This window comes from Littorina saxatilis, linkage group LG17 (assembly GCF_037325665.1).
Source record: "Littorina saxatilis isolate snail1 linkage group LG17, US_GU_Lsax_2.0, whole genome shotgun sequence".
Lineage (NCBI taxonomy): Eukaryota > Metazoa > Mollusca > Gastropoda > Littorinimorpha > Littorinidae > Littorina > Littorina saxatilis.
Genome location: NC_090261.1, coordinates 10,911,061 through 10,933,198, shown reverse-complemented (window position 1 = coordinate 10,933,198; position 22,138 = coordinate 10,911,061). Strand labels below are relative to the sequence as shown.

The window sequence follows — 22,138 nt, the reverse complement described above, 5'->3', positions numbered from 1 at the left end:
GACACGATCCGTGGTCTTCTTGGTACCAAGATGACCTCCCAGAATCGAGTCGTGTGCCGTTGCCATGACACCCTCGCGAAACTCGCGAGGCACGACAACCTGTTTGAATGTACCTTCTTGGTTGCTGAACTCACGGTAGAGCAACTTCTTGTCCCTGAGGAACTTTGACCTCCCATGCTTCCCGCTCAGCTTCACCTTCCCCGACTTCGCGTGCTCCCGAGGAGTCGCTAATGTCGGATCAGATGCCTGAGCCTTCGCGAGAAGCGCGGGGGTCACGTTCCCCAGGGCAGCTCGTGCAGCAGGTAGGGGTTTGAGAGGTTTGTCCTCTCGCTCCGCCTGTGCCCGCGTGAGCACTGAAATGACGTCGGGAGACCGATAAACGGGAACCTCCCTGGTGACGCCGTCCACAAACTGAACCCGGTTTCCAATGAGCAGGTCGCATGGAGGATCGTCCATGACGACGGCCACAATGGTCCCCGTGAACAACGGTGTTACGACCTTGATCACTGCCGTGTTCAAGTCGTAAGCGTGAGATGCCTCGGCCATTCTCACCCTGATGCTGTCTCCTGTGTAGGCCATAGCTGGAACTAGACTCGCCCGAACCACTATCATGTCTGCCCCTGTGTCCCGCAGACCTTCGCCCTTCACTCCGTTAACGTAGACGTTGCAGTGGGGCTGGAAATGTTTCCTGGAGCACGGAACGCAGAGTTGTGGAATTGTGCATGAGCTCGTGACGTCCCTTAACTCCTCACTGCCAACAAAGTGTACGCCCTTCTGGTCAGCCTGTCTTCTGTGGCAGTCCTTCTTCACGTGGCCCCGCTTGTTGCAGTAATAACACTGGATGTCAGTTCTGGAACTTGATCCTTTGTGTCCCTGATCGTCCTTCCCGTCCTTGGGTCCTGAAGAACCTGAATTTCCCGATTTTCCCGGCCGTGAGCCTGAAGATTTGCCAGAGATCGCCTGGGCGTCCTCGTGTACTCTGATCCAGTCGGCTGCCTCCTGAGTAGTCTTTGGCTGGTGCTCCTGCACGAAGGTCACCACCTCAGGTCGCAGGCTGGACATCAGTTGTTCCATGACTATGAGGTCGGCAAGGTCGTTGACGGTCCAGTCCTTTTCGGCCATCTCCACCCAGCGCCGCAGGTAGAGATTAAGGCGTGCCACAAACTGATGGCTCAGCTCGCCGCTCAGTCTCTTGCTGTTACGCAGACGTCGTCTGTAGGCTTCCGCAGTCAGGTTGAAGCGCTGGAGCAACGCCTTCTTTAGTGCCTGATAGTCTCTCGCCTCGTCGTCCTCCAAAGCGTTGTAGAGCTGCAATGCGCGTCCTTTTAAACAGGTGCTAAGGCGGCTAGCCCACGTGGCCTCTTCCCACTTCTGGTCAGATGCAATGCGCTCAAACCGGCGTAAAAAGTCGTCGAGCTCGTCCTTGTCATCGTCGAACGTCGGCAGTCTCGTACGGTCGGCAACAAACGTCGGCGCGCTAGCCTGAGTAAGCGTACCCTTCTCGGCCTGTAGCCTAGCTAGCTCTAGCTGGTGATCGCGATCCGCCTGTTCCTTCCGGTCTAGTCTGTCACGTTCGTCTTTCTTTTCCTGTCTGTCAAGTTCGGCCTGTCGTTCGGCCTGTCGTTCCCTTTCTTGTCTGTCACGTTCGGACTGTCGTTCCTGTCTCTCAAGCTCGTCTTTCTTATCCTGTCGGTCACGTTCGTCTTTCTCTTTCTTTTCTTGTCTGTCTCGTTCATCTTTCTCTTTCCGTTCTTGTCTGTCACGTTCGTCTTGTCGTTCCTGTCTCTCACGTTCGGCCTGTCGTTCTTGTCTGTCAAGCTCTTCTTTTCTCGTCTGTCGCTCTATGTCTTCCTTACGTTCTAACTCCTTGCGCTTAAGCAAACTACGCGCTCTAACGCGTGCGTCTCGCTCTGTCTGTTCCTCGCTACCAGGAGTCTCAAAAGTTAATCTCTTCGTAGGAGATCCCCCTGTAGCCATGGTTAGTTTAGCAAAGCTTTATCACAAAAGTAAGTCTAACGCAGCTATAGCTAGAACACGCGGTGATGAAAGCGATGGATACAAAAATCCAGCAACCAGAAAATGCAGAAGAAAAATCCAAACGGTGTAGAACAAATCGCGTAGCCTACTTTATGGCTGCTTTTTGCGGTGAAACAAAGTGTTTCCCACAGCCGTGGCCTACTTTATCGGCTGCTTTTTGCGGTGAAACAGAGTGTCTCCCACAGCCTTGGTTAGGACAGAAGTCCTCGGACCCTTCCCCCCCAAAATTCCAACAAAGTCAAAATATGGAGAAAAATCCAAGTAAAACAAGACGGTAGAAATGTAACCTGTTACAGAATGCGAAACAACAATGTAGAGAAAACTGAGTAAAACGAATAACAAATCCGCTAACCCCGCTCAGCTCTCTGCAACGGAAAACTCTGAACGTATAACAACAAAGATTCACAAACAAAGGAAAGGGAGGTAATCACAGTTAGCGCATACAATAGCTCACAAATTACAATTTACATTTCCTGCAAGATGTGAATCGCTTAAGGTGTGGTATATGATCAAAACTATACAAAAAAGGGTAGCACCAAGCAGAAAATAAGTCGAGCACTGACGAGATTATCTGCTCTTAGTTATCCTTAATTGGTGGGTCTTTATCAGTTGGAAATTAACTGAGTAAATCCCGGCTTGGCCCCCATGTGTCACGTTTCAATATATCACTTAAGGTGATTATGAACCGGTTAATTACTACTAATTAACTAACCACACCACGATCCACTCTCGCAGTCATACAATTAAATAGAGTCAACAAAAGTATAAGTTTCAGACGCCTGTTTATGTATAAACTCGCCACCTCCCTCGAGCCTTCACTCAAAATATGTTCCTTTTACGTTCTCAACACGTAAAAAACCCGTGATCACTGACAAAATGCCAGTAGTATAAAGAAAATTATAGTAACACGCTGATCCCGTGTAAATACAGTCAAATGAGAATGTTCTGTTCAAAAGCTCTAGTTCATGCAGGGGTCACACACCCCACGTTGTCACTACTCCAATGAAATCACAGATAAGAAAAGACAACGGTGGTCAACGGGGTGCGTAAGACACGGTGCACTTAGCTTTCTTTCTGTATGCTGGTTAGCCGGTATGCTGGTTAGCCGGTATGCTGGTTAGCCGGGTTGCTGGTTAGCCGGTTCGCTGGTTAGCCGGTCCGCTGGTTAGCCGGTTTGCTGGTTAGCCGGTTAGCGTAGCTTCCTCAGGTCCCAGCTCCAACGTCTGCAGCTAGCAGTGTCCCGCCAAAGGCAGCCGTGCAGCAGGTACAGGAACACGAAACGAAGGCTGCAAACAGAAAGCATCGGTGCACTAAACATGTCTGCTACCCCTCACCCACCACCTTAAAACGTGTCATCTTTAAATACCTCATCGAGCACGTGGGCCTGCACAAAACGGACTTTTTACAACAACAAAACAGTCATTTTCCGTCCTTCTCTCCCTATCTGCAAAAACCATATACAGATTAGTATTTTAGCGTCACAGAGAGTAAATTATGCGCTAACCTGGAAAGAACAACAGAGAGTATTTCATTCCACAACACAGACTCATCAACAGCGTTAAATAATGATTTATTACCTCAAAAGCCTATGATTGTACTCTCAATGGAAGCAAAGTCCGCCTCCTCCCTGGAACAGCCTCTGTTCGTCAACAGTGACCAAAAACCTCCAGAACCCCTTGTCGAATCCTTATGCGAAAGCCATCGCCGACGAAGGAATATTGACGACTTGTCCTCAGCAAAATATGTGGCAGTGAGAAGAAAATAACCGGTGGAAGCTCCCCTAGAGTGCCGAATACAATATTCGGTGAAAAACCATCATACTCTAGAAACTGTGTATTAGATCCTTCCCCTTCTGCCGCTGGGTGTCAAGTGTGCCGTCCCTGTGTCTCTCTCAGACAACCTAGCCAATAACACGTGACTGACCTTGTCACAAAACCAGTCCAGCTATACACAATTCTGCCTCCCAAGCAGAAAAAAGACACGAGAAACTCAATCCCTGAAAATCCCGTGCGCGCTGTCAGCGAAAAACCGTCAGCCCTATGACAGCAAAAAAAAACCCACTGTGAAACTCGTGCGCTACAAAACATCCGTGCTCATTGAGCACTGTCAGCAAACTCTGCTGTAGCCCAATATCACGTACAGGCGCTTTCTATCATAATCGACCAAGAACAGGCACTCCACCGAGTGACACTTTCCTGGTCTCTGTCACCCGATCGTGACAAAACAGATAAATCTAAAGCATATTTGAATTAGTCTGACTTGCACACTAAGTTGTATCAGAGACTATAGAGTATACAGAGACGCTCCATACGGTGCTGAAAAGTGAGACCGGAAGCCCAGTGGCGCCACCACGCGGAAACATGGAACAATCTACTTTCTCTTTCCACAGCAGTAGTGATATCGTGCTGCACAAGCATGGCAGCACCAACGCGAAAACGCGGTGGGGCATGGTGTTTGGCCATCAATTGCTCAAACGCACATGCCAAAGGCTTCAGGATGTTCAAATTTCCCAAGGAAGAGAGCAGGTGAGGATTGTTTCTTCAATTTTTCTCTCGTTAAATGTTGGAAAATCAGTAAAAGTTGTTGCGTCGAACTGCGTGTAGATCTATTCTACCGGAACAGTGAAAACACACACTGTACACACTACAGCCTCAAACCAGTCCAAGCTGTGCATGTTGGTACTAGTTTCACATGTATAAGATTTATTTCTCCTCTACTTGATCTCATTTCGGCATGCCAAGTCTGGAACTGATAGTGGTAAATACGGTCGGTGATCGATTAGGGTAGACATAACAATCTCGTTTGATTGACACGGCCGTCGCAGGGTTATAGAGTAGATCTACAACGGATAACAGCTTGCAGCTTCGAACGTTAGTATTATCATGATTAATATTTTGATTGTAAACGTTTTGATGATGATGATGATTATGATGATGATGATGATGATGATGATGATGATGATGATGATGGCTATTGTTGTTCTTGTGCACCATTTTGAATGAGTAAAGGTCAAAGAGGGTAGAAAGAGAGAGAGAGAGAGAGAGAGAGAGAGAGAGAGAGAGAGAGAGAGAGAGAGAGAGAGAGAGATTGGATTGGATTGGATTGTTTACTCTTTTTAGGCCATAGCCCCTTATGACGGGGGTGAACATATATACAATGACATAATGACATTTGCACACAAATCAAATGAAATACATCATACACGAACTAAGACATTACATTTCAAATAAAATATACCGTAGGCTTACATGAACTAAGACATAACAACACTACGTAGCCGAAATGCTTTGTTCACATAAGCTGACAACTTTCGAACAATACCTTCATTCACAGATGCCATAAGCATAGAAAACTTGTATAAAATTGGGTTTCTATAAAACTTAGCAGGAATAAAGTCGCATCGCAAATCACGAAGTGCGGGGCAACAAAGCACAACATAAAACTCATCTTCCTTACTTTCCCTGCACAATGGGCATAACAATATATCCGCATCGTATCTCTTATATCGATTAACGTGCACAAATAGTTCTGTTATTCCACCTCGGAATCAGAGAGAGAGAGAGAGAGAGAGAGAGAGAGAGAGAGAGAGAGAGAGAGAGAGAGAGAGAGAGAGAGAGAGAGAGAGAGAGAGCTTTCTGAACAAGAAAGAAGCAACTGAAAAGAAATAAGAAAATCATCGATCGATCAAGATTCTTTAAAGTCAGCTTGGTCACAAGAATCTGGTTTAAGTTGCTGTATTTTACAGTTTTCCTTACATGATAACTTCTTAGCTCCGTGTAATTGACAACCCATTTCAGTTTCGATGTGCTGGGACAACACCAAATTGACTAAATGCCTTAGTTACCGATTTAACCGGGAACTATTTCGTTGAACGATTTATTCCTGACATATTTTCTCAGGCTTAACTGACCATGTATTCAGTAGGTATTTGTATTTGATTAAAACACACAAAAATAACGACGGTTAGTTCGTGAAAAGAGACTGACTTGAATCATGTTTGCATAACTACAGCGATGCAGCGAATATTGCCCCAAAATTTTTTATTTAATTTTAATCTATACCATTTTCTGCGGTGTTTTTATGGTAATTTAAAAAGGATGTTCACAAACAAACATATTTTTTCATCCAGTTACTTTTTGCAGCACTGTCAGCCGGACAGAACAGACAGTGTATGTTAATATAAACGTGATATAAACACAGCCTTCTTCTTCTTCTTCTTCGGCGTTCCAGGATTTTTGGCCTCAGGTCAGACTTCAAGTTTTGTAGCTTGAATAAAGCTAGTGGTCAGGATCAGGGAGTCTTTGGTGCCCCAGAGTTGCTCCTGCAGTGTGGCACCTTGTGGCCAGTGATCTGTTCTGGCTTCCTGGTGGAGCGGGCAGGTCTGCAGGATGTGCTCCGGGGTCTGTGGGCCTGTTTCGCACGGGCAGTTCGGTGTGTGCGACAGACCAAGGCGGTGCATGTGGGCACGCAGTCGACAGTGTCCAGTCCGTAGGCGGAAGAGGATGGTCTGCTGATGGCGCTGTAAGTTGGGCATCTGGTCATCAGATGGCAGGCTGTGTTGGGCATTCCAGGTGGTTTGATAGTGTCTTTTCACCAGGGTTTTGGCTTCACTGTAAGAGACTGTTGGTCTTGTCTGCTCCAGATGGCTGCCAGTCTTGGCCAGTCTGTCCGCTTCCTCGTTCCCTGAGAGGCCACAGTGAGCAGGGATCCACTGGACAGCGACGTTTGTGCTCTGGGAGAGAGTACAAAGAAGACGCTGGGTGTCTCGTTCCAGCTGCTCTTTGGGCGACTGCAGGCTTTGGACGGCGGATCTGCAGTCGGTCAGGAAGACGGCGTGAGAGGGTGGGTGTTCGCTGACCAGGCTAACTGCTTCTCTGAGAGCGGTGAGTTCTGCCCGGTAGTTGGATGACAGCTCTCCGGCAGGCAGGGATCTTGAAAGGGTGTGTCCGTCTGGGTAGCGTACCAGGATCCCGCTTCCTCCGTTTTTGATGGCACCATCTGAGGACCCGTCAGTGTAGATGTGCGACAGCAGCCACTATACGCGAGCTGCCTTGTGCGGCAGGGTGTGGCTCTTTTCCCGCGCTGGGCTGGCCGGTCTCAGTTTCGCACCGCAGCGCAAAGAAGGATGACGCATCTCTGTATACTCTATAGTCTCTGGTTGTATCATGTTATTTTGAAGTATAGGGGGCTTTTTACAGTGAATCGTGAAGGCCGCTTCACTGGTCCATATTGGGCGCCCAGGCTCCTAATATGGGCCATTTGTGATTTTTTCTGTATTTAATTTTTGCTGAATGTCTATCAAAGCTATTTCACTCTAATTAGGCCTAACGGTTAACCTAAGAGAGAAGGACTACCAACCACAAAATAAAACTTCTTCGCAAAAAAACAAGCTAGTTATCAGCAATAAACAAAAAGTGGTCCATATAGGGGCCCGTCCCCTACTAGAGTTGTGCGCCTTGAATCACTCTCTCTCTCTCTCTCTCTCTCTCTCTCTCTCTCTCTCTCTCTCTCTCTCTCTCTCTCTCTCTCTCTCTCTCACCCCAGCAGATTATGTGTATTCTTTGTTGTTTTCTTTATTTCTTCAATGTTAAAATGTATGTAGATCGTTAGCTAAACGTGAGTTCGACTTTTATACCGCAGAATATCTCAATCGTTTTGCTATAGAAAGTAGTCCCCGATTTAACGATAAAAATGCAGATGACCTCTATAAATTATTCAATTGTACTCTGAGATCAAAGACAATGACCAATGACAGGTGAGATCGAGACTCGGTTGTGATGGATTATCCATAATAATCACCTCCTCAGCTAACAGAGACAAAGAGGCAGGTCATGGGATCAGAAACATTACCAATCGATCATACCATTTTACAGACAATGAAGGTATTTGTCCTTACCTAGCTTGTACAATGTGAACTCTTTTCAAAGAAGTTTAACGATTAGAACCTAAAAACTATTCTCGTACCAGAGTCACATCCATCTACGGCAAAAAAACCCTTTTTAGACCTCCAAATCGGGCGGGGATGTAGCTCAGTCGGTAGCGCGCTGGATTTGTATCCAGTTGGCCGCTGTCAGCGTGAGTTCGTCCCCACGTTCGGCGAGAGATTTATTTCTCAGAGTCAACTTTGTGTGCAGACTCTCCTCGGTGTCCGAACACCCCCGTGTGTACACACAAGCACAAGACCAAGTGCGCACGAAAAAGATCCTGTAATCCATGTCAGAGTTCGGTGGGTTATAGAAACACGAAAATACCCAGCATGCTTCATCCGAAAACGGCGTATGGCTGCCTAAATGGCGGGGAAAAAACGGTCATACACGTACAAATTCCACTCGTGCAAAAAACACGAGTGTACGTGGGAGTTTCAGCCCACGAACGCAGAAGAAGAAGAAGACCTCCAAAAATGTTAGTTGAAAATCAGGTCTTAAAAAAGGCGCGAGTCTCAAATTGGAGGTACATTTTCAGAGATTATGTACAGGAACATTTGAAAAAGCAGGGTCTCAAAAGAGCGGTAAAATGAGCATGAATGTGCCTTGTTATACCTTTTTTGTTATCATCACGAGTTTAAGTTTCCTTTTGTTGTCAATTTTTAATTTTTCTAAAATTTCATCATTGTGTGTCCCAAGGACAGATTGCAAGAAAAGGCGTAGCCTTAAATCTTAATCCTTGTTAAATAAAGTTCAAATTTTGCTTAAATGTACATCTAAATATTGTAGAAAATATATGCAAGTAGTCATTTTTCATTTTTCGTGCCACCTCTCCCCTTAAAACAGACGGTCTTAAAAGGGGGGTTCCACCGTATTGCCACACACTCCCTGTGACTCACCAGACGGGTGAACCTGTCAGAGCAGGCCATGCGGATGCGGGCGGGGGTAGCCGGGGTGTTGAGGGGGACGAAGGGATTCAAACCCTCATCTATTCGGGCAGCGCGCACTGCGTCGTACACAGCACACAGCACGGAGGATGCCAGCAGCATTGGGGGCTCTCCGATACCCTGTGGAAAAAGACAAAACCTTAACATTAAAGTGACAGGTTTAGTGATAATTTTGTACGTTTGAGGGGGTTGAAGCAGAAGAAGAACTAATGTATCTGTTCCTGTGTTGTCTGTTGTCGTGTCAGCTGTTAGTACCAAAGCAGGGGTCTCGCGGCTGGAGGTCCTCAACATGATTTCAGAAGTACAATATCATACAAGAATACTTTATCATTTCTATAGAAAGAAATTCTGTTTGGGTGTTTTCACACTTAAACGTATCCACCTCCCCCCCCCCCCCAATCTCTCATTGACCATTCGGACGCTGTGACCTTGGAGGAATAGACAACACACACACACACACACACACACACACACACACACACACACACACACACACACACACACACACACCTTGGAGGAGTAGACAGCCTTGGTGGTACCGGACTCTCTGAGCAGCGTGACGTTGAAGGACTGGGGGATGTTGCCCACTGCAGGGATCTTGTAGCTGCCCGGACCCCTTGTCAGCAAATTGCCGTCACCCTGCACCTTGTACTGCTCTAACATCAGCAGGCCGTAACCCTGGTAACACAGTATTCATCAGTAGCTATGGTAATTAACATATTATCCATCAGTAACCATGGTAAAACATGATCAATACATTTCTTTCTTTATTTGGTGTTTAACGTCGTTACAAAGGACTTAACATTTCTGACATACTGCTTGACAAAAATCTGTACAAAAAATGACTATATTCTATACAAGAAACACTTAACAAGGGTAAAAGGAGAAACAGAATCCATTAGTCGCCTCTTACGACATGCTGGGGAGCATCGGGTAAATTCTTCCCCCTAACCTGCGGGGGGCTGATCAATACATCGTCGCCATGATGGTAACACTTGATATAAGTAGTTACGTTATTGTAGCTGCTCGGACCTGTGGTAATCATCAACGTGCACCTTGCACTGTTCCATGATAATATTGTTTTACACCCTCAAGGTGAAACCATTAGAGGCATGTTCCCGGAAGTTACCCCGACTTTGGATGACTCATGCAAGTGTATGCGTGTTTAGGTGTAATCAGCTTCCTCCGCTTATGGCAGAATGACCGAGGTCTTTTAAGTATCGCTGTGGTAACACTGGGTCGGGACAAGGATAACGTCTCTCAATCTGCACATTAAGTTGACCCGTGTCCGTCCCAGTGATGGCGATGACGACGACGACGACGACGATGACGACGACGACGACGATGACGATGATGATGATGATGATGATGATGATAATGATGATGTCGCCAACGCCGACGATTCTATCACCTAGATTTGACTCACCTGTATAAATCCCCCCTCAATCTGTCCGATGTCGATGGCGGGACTGAGACTCTTGCCGACGTCCATGACGATGTCGGTACTGATCACCTGGTGGTCACCTGTCAGACAGTCCACCTCCACCACGGAGCACGCGCTGCCAAAGGTGAAGTACAGGTATGGCAAGCCCTCGCCTGTCTTGAGGTTGTAGCCCACACCTGGCGGTCTGGGGGGGGGGGGGGGGGGGAGGGAGAGGGGAGAAGGGTTGGTGGTTAAAAGCTGCCTTCATCCTTCTCGTTCCTTTTATTACTAAATGTTTTAACGTAGAGGGGAGAATCGAGACGAGGGTCGTGGTGTATGTGCGTGCGTGTGTGTGTGTGTGTGAGTGTGTGTGTGTGTGTGTGTGTGTGTGTGTGTGTCTGTCTGTGTGTGTGTGTAGATCGATTCAGACTAAACTACTGGACCGATCTTTATGAAATTTGACATGAGAGTTCCTGGGTATGAAATCCCCGAACGTTTTTTTCATTTTTTTGATAAATGTCTTTGATGACGTCATATCCGGCTTTTCGTGAAAGTTGAGGCGGCACTGTCACGCCCTCATTTTTCAACCAAATTGGTTGAAATTTTGGTCAAGTAATCTTCGACGATGCCCGGACTTCGGTATTGCATTTCAGCTGGGTGGCTTAAAAATTACGTTATGACTTTGGTCATTGAAAAACTGAAAATTGTAAAAAAAATATTTTTTTATAAAACGATCCAAATTTACATTCATTTTATGCTCCATCATTTGCTGATTCCAAAAACATATAAATATGTTATATTTGGATTAAAAACAAGCTCTGAAAATTAAATATATAAAAATTAATATGAAAATTAAATTTTCGAAATCAATTTAAAATCACTTTTATCTTATTCCTTGTCGGTTCCTGATTCCAAAAATATATAGATATGATATGTTTGGATTAAAAACACGCTCAGAAAGTTAAAACGAAGAGAGGTACAGAAAAGCGTGCTATCCTTCTCAGCGCAAGTACTACCCCGCTCTTCTTGTCAATTTCACTGCCTTTGCCGTGAGCGGTGGACTGACGATGCTACGAGTATACGGTCTTGCTGCGTTGCATTGCGTTCAGTTTCATTCTGTGAGTTCGACAGCTACTTGACTAAATGTTGTATTTTCGCCTTACGCGACTTGTTTATAAACATGTAGCAGTAGTTTTTTTTTTACTTGTTTATTCTTTAGCCATTGTAGACTAGTCCCTCTTTAGGGTGAGGGCCAGACCACTACTTACTCTATTACCCTCGTTAAATAAACAATTGTCCTTGTTCTTGTTCTTGTTCGTGTAAGGTTTTATTTGCATTGTGTACACAATGTCATGTATCTTCTTTTACCAGTGTCGAATAGCATTCAAATGCCGAAGAGATGATAAACAATAATAACCATAGTTTATTTAACCTCTTAACTGCCGGAAGAATGTTGTCAAAAATTCAATTAAATCTCATAACATTCAAATTTAAACAAAATTGGACCAAAACTGAGAAAATGGGCTCCAGGGGAGGCAATCATCTTGCTGAAAATTCACAGGGTAGTATACCGCGGTTGTTTCCCTTGTCTCAGTGTTGATATTTTTCATGATAGCATAAAACGTACCTGATACGTATGGTGGCAGTCAAGGGCAAATGGTGTTTTAAGGCGCTTTGAAGTATTGTAAGATTTACTCCACAGAAGTAACCTTATTATCATTATTATCATTATCATTTGCAACACGATCTTTCCAGCGTTTAGGCTACATTTGATACGAACACCTTTTCACTTGGTGTATACAAAACAACTACACCCTGGCTGGCTCTGTGCAGAGTGGCAATTCTTTTATGATGAGCTAGAGGTTTATGTGTGGGGTTTGTGGCATTTGGCACATGTTTTCGTTGGACAAGGTACTGACACAGACACACTCCGGCTCCTCTCGCTCTGTCACATCAGTTAGACAATGCCCCCAACTCTCTCTCGGTCTCTCTTACACACTCAATCTTAAGCACAGATACACTCATGCACACATAAACAAATCGACGCCAAAACACAAAGTCAGAAGTACTCTTTCTAACCTCGTCCGAAAGACTGAAATGCACGGTAAGTAACTTACTTGTAGAATCCGGAAGCAGAGAGAGAAACAACTTTTTCAAAGTAGGCTGCTGCTATCTGAAAAAAAGAAAAGAAAAATCTAAACTGTGCCTGACCGTTATCCAAGTATGAAGACGTTTAGCTTTAAAGGACCAGACCACGCTGTTTTAGCGTCAAAAACGCTTCGAATCGTGTTCCTGCGCGACCGAACACTTCCCGATGTTTGCAGTTAGTTAGAAAACCACTTTCTTACCGTCTTCAACAATGTTTGGTTTACTTCGGAATCTTCTAAGGCCGTAATCCGACGAATTTTGTGACCGAAGCGACGGATTTCTTCTCCAAAACGACCCGCCATTGTGCCGCGTGATCTTCGCGAGACTGGCTTATGAATAAATTATCCGTGACGTCACACCGTGTGGAGATGGTAGTTTACCAACATCATGAACATGACAACAACAAGCGTAACTGCAGACGAAATTGAACCGTACATGTTCGAACTACCGGTTTCTCTCCTCGAATCAAGCATGAAAGATGAGGGCGGAGTTCCAGCAGTAGTGAAACAGTGACGATGAAAATTGCGACACTGTTTGTCTCAGCGATCAAAGGTAAACACGCCCGCTCTCTGTGCTGAACTTATCGTCTGCTTTCGAGTCTGTGCTATTTTTTCACTCTCGCCTTGTCAACGCACTCGCGAATAAGTGGGATATTGTTTAAGTGTTCATGCATTGCATTCACGAGTAAAAGAACAACAGCTCATCGCAGTTTTAACTGTTCTTGATTATTTCAGAGACTGGTGTCAGAGTGGCCACTGTACCTGTTGTATTGTGTGGGAGGGGCAGATTTGAGAGAGAGAGGAAGCTAGCCTGAGGTACATTGTAGAATGAAAACTTGCAGGGGAGCAAGAATGCATCACCAGCCACGAAGGTGTACATACAACTTTTTTTGAGGTGCCTATATTTGTTTGATTGTTAAATGTATGTATTTGTTGTTGTTTTTAAAGGCTATCAAGAAAACTGTTGTCATTTAAATTTGTAACACTCAGTCACATATAGTTTCACACACACACACACACAAGATTAACTCACTTGCATGCCCACAGAAGAAGTTTGCTCTTCACATTGTTCTGTTGTTGTTTTTATAATGTAATCATTGTAACATCAACACTCAGTAATAACCAATATTACAACACAATCACTTTTTCATCAGAACTCACTCACATACTACATGACTTTGTATTAAACCCTGGTTTATGGACACTTGCATTTGTACTTTGCATGGGAAAGCAGCCTGAATTTCAGGTGAACTTTAATAAAAGAAGATTTATATGTATGTTGCTCTAGATGCATGTTTTAATAAATAATAATGACATTCAGGAAAGTAAAAGGACTGTTGAAGTTTGCTGTTGTAAAATGTCTGATGATTAGGGTTCTGTTGCACATTTAGTGAATTGACTGTACCAATTGCTGTTATTATTTACTTTTCCCCCCCAAGAGAGCATAGCTTAGTTTTAATTATTTTAATGCCACTGTTAGCAAGAGGAGTACTACAGACAGCAATCAAACAGTGGGTTTTTTCTGTAGACATTGCTATTTCTGTTTAGGTGTTTCAGTAGTTTTCTATGCGGATAAATCATGCTGCATGATCACTAGAAACAATCCAGCTCTGTTGCATGCAAGTTTTTTAAAGGTTTTTTTCCCCATGTTACTCCGAGAGAAAAAAAACAACCCACAGAGATAAAGTTGAACTGGCAGTTTGACTGAAGCAGTGGTAATAACACAGAGTGCTCTTCCTACAATCAATTTTTTTATGTGGATGATGATGTCCATACATGTACTTGGTTGTATTATTTTGCTAGACTATTTGTTTCTGTTAGATATATCTGCTCACATGATTGTTGTTCATAATTTGACATTACATTTACTGCTGATCAAAATGTATTGTTGGAATAGGTCTGCTTAATATTCTGACTGCAGTTTTGTAATAAAATCAAATAACACAGATGTTTTAAGTATCAAAGTGCTTTTCACACACACACACACACACACACACACACACACACACACTCACACACTCACACACTATGAGTATGACTGCAAACATGAATTTGTATTTGTATTAATTATAATTACTGTATTACAGAACCTGATCTGAAAAAAAGGACAACAGCAAATTATTCATGCAAGCTTGCTGTATTAACGATTTCTTTATCTATTTAATACAACACTGAATTAGATAACAACTATAACAACGTGTGTGTGTTTGTGTGAATGTCTATGTGTATATGGACGGACACTGATTAAACCTGAGACTCATCGATTACCCAGGTGAGTGTAAAAGAGGGAGAGAGAGAGGGAACTTTAAGGTGGGTGCATGGGGACGGACATGTAGTAACAGATATATGTTTTAATCTGTAATCTTAACACATGTGCTTAAAATTAGGAACAGATGCCATTCCACTACAAATACTGTCAGTCTGACAAAAACGCCCAGTGACACTGAACCCCTATCCCTTACAGAACACATTCAGTATACATGTACTCACTTCCTTTCGTCTGCGTTTAGTGAAAGCAGATCGTTCTGATGACATTGGTATCCGGTTTCTGACCTCCTGTGAGTGGTCAACAATTGTCGGAACTGGAACTGCGTTAGGCAACAGCTGATTTGTGTGTGCCAGGTTTTCTTGCCGGCTTAACTGCGTTCGCATTGGAAGAAAGTGTCGCGAAACACAGCACATCGTGTTGGCCGTTTCCAGTTAATCAGTCTTGCTGCAGAAGTTGTAAGCCCATCGGAAAAAGGTGACAACTGATGCCTGAACCTTTTTTCTATACTTCATAGCTATCAGCAGCCGTGCGCATTCCTTCGGCGTGCTGTTGATGCTCGATTTAGGCAAACGCCCACTTGAGCGTAAGCTGTAACTTTCGGTTTCCAAACACTAAGTGACGTCACAGCCGGTTCTCGTCTACTGGCGGCCATTTCGAAGTCTCGTTTAGCAGACGAATTTGGCGGAACGTTTTTAATTAAATCACAATGATTAAGCTACGAATCGGTGAATTTCTTTACATTTTTGGAATCTTTAGGTGCATTTCTCTAACCTTCAGTCATCGGTTAGTGGTTCTAATAACCTTTAAAACAGCGTGGTCTGGTCCTTTAAAGCAAAATCCAAACTTTATTGCTGTCATTGTCTATGTGACCCCACGTCCCAAGCAAGTACGCATGTGCGTATGTGACACTCCCTCCCTCATGATACGACTGTGTGTGCGTATATGTGTGACTGTGTGTGTGATTGTGTTTGCATGTGTGTGGGTGTGTGTGTGTGTGTGTGTGTGTGTGTGTGTGTGTGTGTCTGTGGCTGTGTGCGATTGTGTGAGTGTGTGTGACTTGTGTGACTGTGTGCATGCTTGTGTATGAATGCGTGCGCTTGTTCGTGTACATGTGTGTGTATACTGGCGGGTGTCTGTGCGTATGTCTTTGTACAACGCCCCATCAGCGGAGTGACGGTTGCCTTACGGTTTGTTCCCAGGTGTAGTCAGGATGCTCTGCCTGTATGGGTTTCAGTCGTTGCTTCAGGGTGTTGCACGCATCCTGGGAACACACAATCATCACTGCATCAAAGCAAACACACAATCATCACTGCATCAAAGCAAACACACTAACAGAATGAAGCGCTCTCAATACACTAAGCGAGGTATGCGGTTCAACCAGGTTCTGATACCCGAGACAACGAGAAGCATTAAACTGATTCAACAAGGGACTTTCATCCTCAAACGAAATCACTTGGTAATGAGAATCATCATTGCAGTCGCATCTGTTGAAGTTGTTTTTCAGAATACGACCAATTAATATGTCCGCTCCTTCCTGCTCGTTAAAACTCACATGATACGCTTGAAAACACTACTCATAAGACAGGCCGCAACAGGAAGAAAACCATGATTATTTTGTTTAACGCTGATTTCAGATAAAAAGAAGACTTCATAATTATGTTGTTGAATGTAAAAAAAAACAAAAAACGCGAACACCCAAAAGTATCAATGTTATGCAGTCGTTCAGTCTTGTGAAGGCACACCCCAATGATTTCAACCCAACAGTAATAGCACATCTGTTCACCGAACCCGTCCACAGCGGGAATTGGACGAGACTTCAAAACATCAGTCAAGGTTGGTCGAGACTAGCCAAAGACAAAGGACAACAACAACAACAACAACCTAACAACAACAACAACAACAACGACGACGACGACGACAATACAGACCACGACGGCGGCGCCGTGCAGATCGGAGGAGACACTGGCAGCAGTAGCGGTAGTATTGGGCAGCACATTGGTCATTGTCTCGTTCACCTGGATCTTGGACAGCGGTACATCCAACACCTGGCTCGCCACCTGCACACAGGAACCAGGGTATACATGCAGGTACCATACAGGTAATAGGGTATACAGGTACCATACAGGTAATAGGGTATACAGGTACCATACAGGTAACAGGCTATACAGGTACCATACAGGTAACAGGCTATACAGGTACCATACAGGTAACAGGGTATACAGGTACCATACAGGTAACAGGGTATACAGGTACCATACAGGTAACAGGGTATACAGGTACCATACAGGTAACAGGGTATACAGGTACCATACAGGTAACAGTGTATACAGGTACCATACAGGTAACAGGCTATACAGGTACCATACAGGTAACAGGGTATACAGGTACCATACAGGTAACAGGGTATACAGGTACCATACAGGTAACAGGCTATACAGGTACCATACAGGTAACAGGCTATACAGGTACCATACAGGTAACAGGCTATACAGGTACCATACAGGTAACAGGCTATACAGGTACCATACAGGTAACAGGCTATACAGGTAACAGGGTATACAGGTACCATACAGGTAACAGGGTATACAGGTACCATACAGGTAACAGGCTATACAGGTACCATACAGGTAACAGGGTATACAGGTACGATACAGGTAACAGGCTATACAGGTACCATACAGGTAACAGGCTATACAGGTACCATACAGGTAACAGGCTATACAGGTACTATACAGGTAACAGGCTATACAGGTACCATACAGGTAACAGGCTATACAGGTACAATACAGGTAACAGGCTATACAGGTACCATACAGGTAACAGGCTATACAGGTACCATACAGGTAACAGGCTATACAGGTACCATACAGGTAACAGGCTATACAGGTACCATACAGGTAACAGGCTATACAGGTACCATACAGGTAACAGGCTATACAGGTACCATACAGGTAACAGGGTATACAGGTACCATACAGGTAACAGGCTATACAGGTACCATACAGGTAACAGGCTATACAGGTACCATACAGGTAACAGGCTATACAGGTACCATACAGGTAACAGGCTATACAGGTACTATACAGGTAACAGGCTATACAGGTACCATACAGGTAACAGGCTATACAGGTACCATACAGGTAACAGGGTATACAGGTACCATACAGGTAACAGGCTATACAGGTACCATACAGGTAACAGGCTATACAGGTACCATACAGGTAACAGGCTATACAGGTACCATACAGGTAACAGGCTATACAGGTACCATACAGGTAACAGGCTATACAGGTACCATACAGGTAACAGGCTATACAGGTACCATACAGGTAACAGGGTATACAGGTACCATACAGGTAACAGGCTATACAGGTACCATACAGGTAACAGGCTATACAGGTACCATACAGGTAACAGGCTATACAGGTACCATACAGGTAACAGGCTATACAGGTACCATACAGGTAACAGGCTATACAGGTACCATACAGGTAACAGGGTATACAGGTACCATACAGGTAACAGGCTATACAGGTACCATACAGGTAACAGGCTATACAGGTACCATACAGGTAACAGGCTATACAGGTACCATACAGGTAACAGGCTATACAGGTACCATACAGGTAACAGGCTATACAGGTACCATACAGGTAACAGGCTATACAGGTACCATACAGGTAACAGGGTATACAGGTACCATACAGGTAACAGGCTATACAGGTACCATACAGGTAACAGGCTATACAGGTACCATACAGGTAACAGGCTATACAGGTACCATACAGGTAACAGGCTATACAGGTACCATACAGGTAACAGGCTATACAGGTACCATACAGGTAACAGGCTATACAGGTACCATACAGGTAACAGGCTATACAGGTACCATACAGGTAACAGGCTATACAGGTACCATACAGGTAACAGGCTATACAGGTACCATACAGGTAACAGGCTATACAGGTACCATACAGGTAACAGGCTATACAGGTACCATACAGGTAACAGGCTATACAGGTACCATACAGGTAACAGGCTATACAGGTACCATACAGGTAACAGGCTATACAGGTACCATACAGGTAACAGGCTATACAGGTACCATACAGGTAACAGGCTATACAGGTACCATACAGGTAACAGGCTATACAGGTACCATACAGGTAACAGGCTATACAGGTACCATACAGGTAACAGGCTATACAGGTACCATACAGGTAACAGGCTATACAGGTACCATACAGGTAACAGGGTATACCGGTACCATACAGGTAACAGGGTATACAGGTACCATACAGGTAACAGGCTATACAGGTACCATACAGGTAACAGGCTATACAGGTACCATACAGGTAACAGGCTATACAGGTACCATACAGGTAACAGGCTATACAGGTAACAGGCTATACAGGTACCATACAGGTAACAGGCTATACAGGTACCATACAGGTAACAGGGTATACAGGTACCATACAGGTAACAGGGTATACCGGTACCATACAGGTAACAGGGTATACAGGTACCATACAGGTAACAGGCTATACAGGTACCATACAGGTAACAGGCTATACAGGTACCATACAGGTAACAGGCTATACAGGTACCATACAGGTAACAGGCTATACAGGTAACAGGCTATACAGGTACCATACAGGTAACAGGCTATACAGGTACCATACAGGTAACAGGCTATACAGGTACCATACAGGTAACAGGGTATACCGGTACCATACAGGTAACAGGGTATACAGGTACCATACAGGTAACAGGCTATACAGGTACCATACAGGTAACAGGCTATACAGGTACCATACAGGTAACAGGCTATACAGGTACCATACAGGTAACAGGCTATACAGGTACCATACAGGTAACAGGCTATACAGGTACCATACAGGTAACAGGCTATACAGGTACCATACAGGTAACAGGCTATACAGGTACCATACAGGTAACAGGCTATACAGGTACCATACAGGTAACAGGCTATACAGGTACCATACAGGTAACAGGCTATACAGGTACCATACAGGTAACAGGCTATACAGGTACCATACAGGTGCGGCCACCACAGCTACAAGCAAAATGCCACGAATACACTCAAAATGCAGTGTAAAGAATGAATAATTCCTGAGTCTTATGCTGTGAACTCGTTATAAATATACCGACAACTCAACTCAACTCGTGCTCGTCATGTTTGACTTTGCAATTTGAAAACTTCTTCATACCAAGTTCGATAGGCTATTTCATCCGTCCGAGAAATTTTGCTGGCTTTTGTGAGAGCACATTCGTTATTGCACGGGGTAGGTCATAATTGTATTATAAATGCCCACTACCTATACCTCCAGTCCCACACACAGAAAAGACACATGGCCCAGATAGTCTCTCCCCCTCTGTCTGTCTGTCTACATTGACATTGATAGTTTTATTCTTCTTCTTCTTCGTCGTTCGCTAGATAGTTTTATTATAAGAACCTTTTTTTTTTTTAATTCCTATTAACTCGATGTTCTTTAACTATGTTTGTAAATTGTTAGAGGATCTTTTAGTAGAAGTGTTTAACTGTCGAAGCTGCTTTTACCTAAGAGACCGACTGTATATTGTGCTGTTGTACTTGTCAGACTTGATTGTACCAAGTCCTTCACATGTTGTAATGCGCTTAGAGCCAAATATTTTTGTTTTTTGTAAGGGATAGGCGCAATATAAATACACTTTATTATTATTATTATTATTCTTGTCTCCCTCTGTCTGTCTGTCTGGCTGGCTGTCTGTCAGTCTCTGTCTGTCTCTGTGTGTGTGTGTCTCTCTCTCTCTCTCTCTGTCTCTCTCTCTCTGTCTCCCTCTCTCTCTCTCTCTGTCTCCCTCTCTCTCTGTCTCCCTCTAGCTCTGTCTCTCTCTCTCTCTGTCTCCCTCTGTCTCTCTCTCCCTCCCTCTCTCTCTGTCTCCCTCTCTCGCTCTCTCTCTCTCTCCCTCTCTTTCTCTCTGCCTCCCTCTCCCTCTCTCTCTCTCTCTCTCTCCCTCTCTTTCTGTTGTGGTCCGTGTTGATGAGATCAGGTGTCAGCGGAAGAATGTTAAGAATGATAAGAGCTATGTATGCCACTGTTGAAGCACGTGTCCTTTCCAGTGAGGGTTATACGGACTATTTCGAATGTCTACAAGGGCTGAAACAAGGTTGTGTTATGAGCCCAATGCTGTTTTCTTTGTTAATCAATGAGTTGGCGAACGAAATTATTGAAAAGGGCAAACATGGTGTGTCCCTCGGTCCGACGGAACTTGAACTTTTTTTGTTATTGTTTGCTGACGATCTCACTTTGATAGCATCCACTGTTATTGGATTACAGAACCAGTTAAACGTTTTATGTACTGCAATGCAACGACTGTGTCTTAGAGTAAATCTAGATAAATCAAAAATAATAGTTTTCAGAAAAGGCGGATTTCTAAGTGCAAGAGAAAAATGGATTTTTGATGGGAATCAGTTGGAGGTTGTAAATTCGTATAAATATCTTGGCCTCACCTTTTCAACAAGACATAGTTATGGCGTCGCAATTGAAGACGCAGCAACAAGAGCAAAGCGAAGCACGATCGAAATTTTGAATACTTTAAAGAACATGGGTTGTAACTCATTTGATGTATTTTTTAAGTTATTTGATGCGCAAGTATTGCCAGTATTAACATATGGAGCCGAAATTTGGGGTTATGAGAAGTATGACCAATTGGAACGTGTTCATTTATTTGCATGTAAATGGTTTCTGCACGTAGTAGATAAAACTCCCAATGATGTTGTGTATGGTGAATTGGATAGGTATCCTCTTTGGGTGACAACAGTCACAAGGTTGATTAAATATTGGTTACGATTATTGAGACAGCCAGACAATTTTTATTCAAAGAAGGCATACAAAATGTTGTTCAACCTCCACGAAAAAGGTGGTATCACATGGGTAACGCATGTAAAGGCAGTTCTGTGTGAAAATGGATTTTACAAAGTTTGGATGTTTGGATACATGTGGAAACGAGAGGGTGTTTTTTGCAGAACTGAAGGAGAGGCTCTGCAGTTCCTTCTGTCATGATTGGCGTAATCATTTGGACTCGAGTGAGCGCCTATCACTGTATGGAAAATATAAAGCCTGTTTTGAAAAAGAACGTTATGTGGACATTTTATGGAAAGATGTGTACAGAAATGTCATCGCTCAATTTAGAATGGGCGTTTCACAGATAAATATCCACAGATATCGCTTCCAAAATTCAACAGAAAACAAGTGTTGCCCCTTTTGTGAAGATAAATTAGAGACCGAAATCCATTTTTTGTTTGAATGCCAAACATATTGTGAGCTAAGAATAAAGTATTTAGCACAGTTTTTAAGTGTTGGTGATCAGTTGGGCAGTATGATTAC

General features: G+C 44.0%; 1 protein-coding gene and 1 long non-coding RNA gene across 2 annotated transcripts in view; one reads left to right on the top strand and one right to left on the bottom strand.

Moving 5' to 3' along the window:
• Positions 1–22,138, bottom strand: part of LOC138952520 (xanthine dehydrogenase/oxidase-like) — a 91,506-nt gene that overhangs the window by 13,721 nt on the left and 55,647 nt on the right. Inside the window, exons 28-33 of the mRNA XM_070324207.1 lie at positions 16,676–16,804; positions 15,934–16,008; positions 12,449–12,504; positions 10,335–10,536; positions 9,419–9,586; positions 8,861–9,028 (exon numbers count right to left, since the gene is read on the bottom strand). Of these exons, the coding sequence (XP_070180308.1) occupies positions 8,861–9,028; positions 9,419–9,586; positions 10,335–10,536; positions 12,449–12,504; positions 15,934–16,008; positions 16,676–16,804 (798 nt within the window). The remainder of the gene's footprint in view (positions 1–8,860; positions 9,029–9,418; positions 9,587–10,334; positions 10,537–12,448; positions 12,505–15,933; positions 16,009–16,675; positions 16,805–22,138) is intronic.
• On the top strand, positions 12,517–14,426 carry LOC138953143 (uncharacterized). The gene is made up of 2 exons (XR_011451492.1): positions 12,517–13,031; positions 13,214–14,426. It is a non-coding gene; the product is annotated as an uncharacterized lncRNA (long non-coding RNA).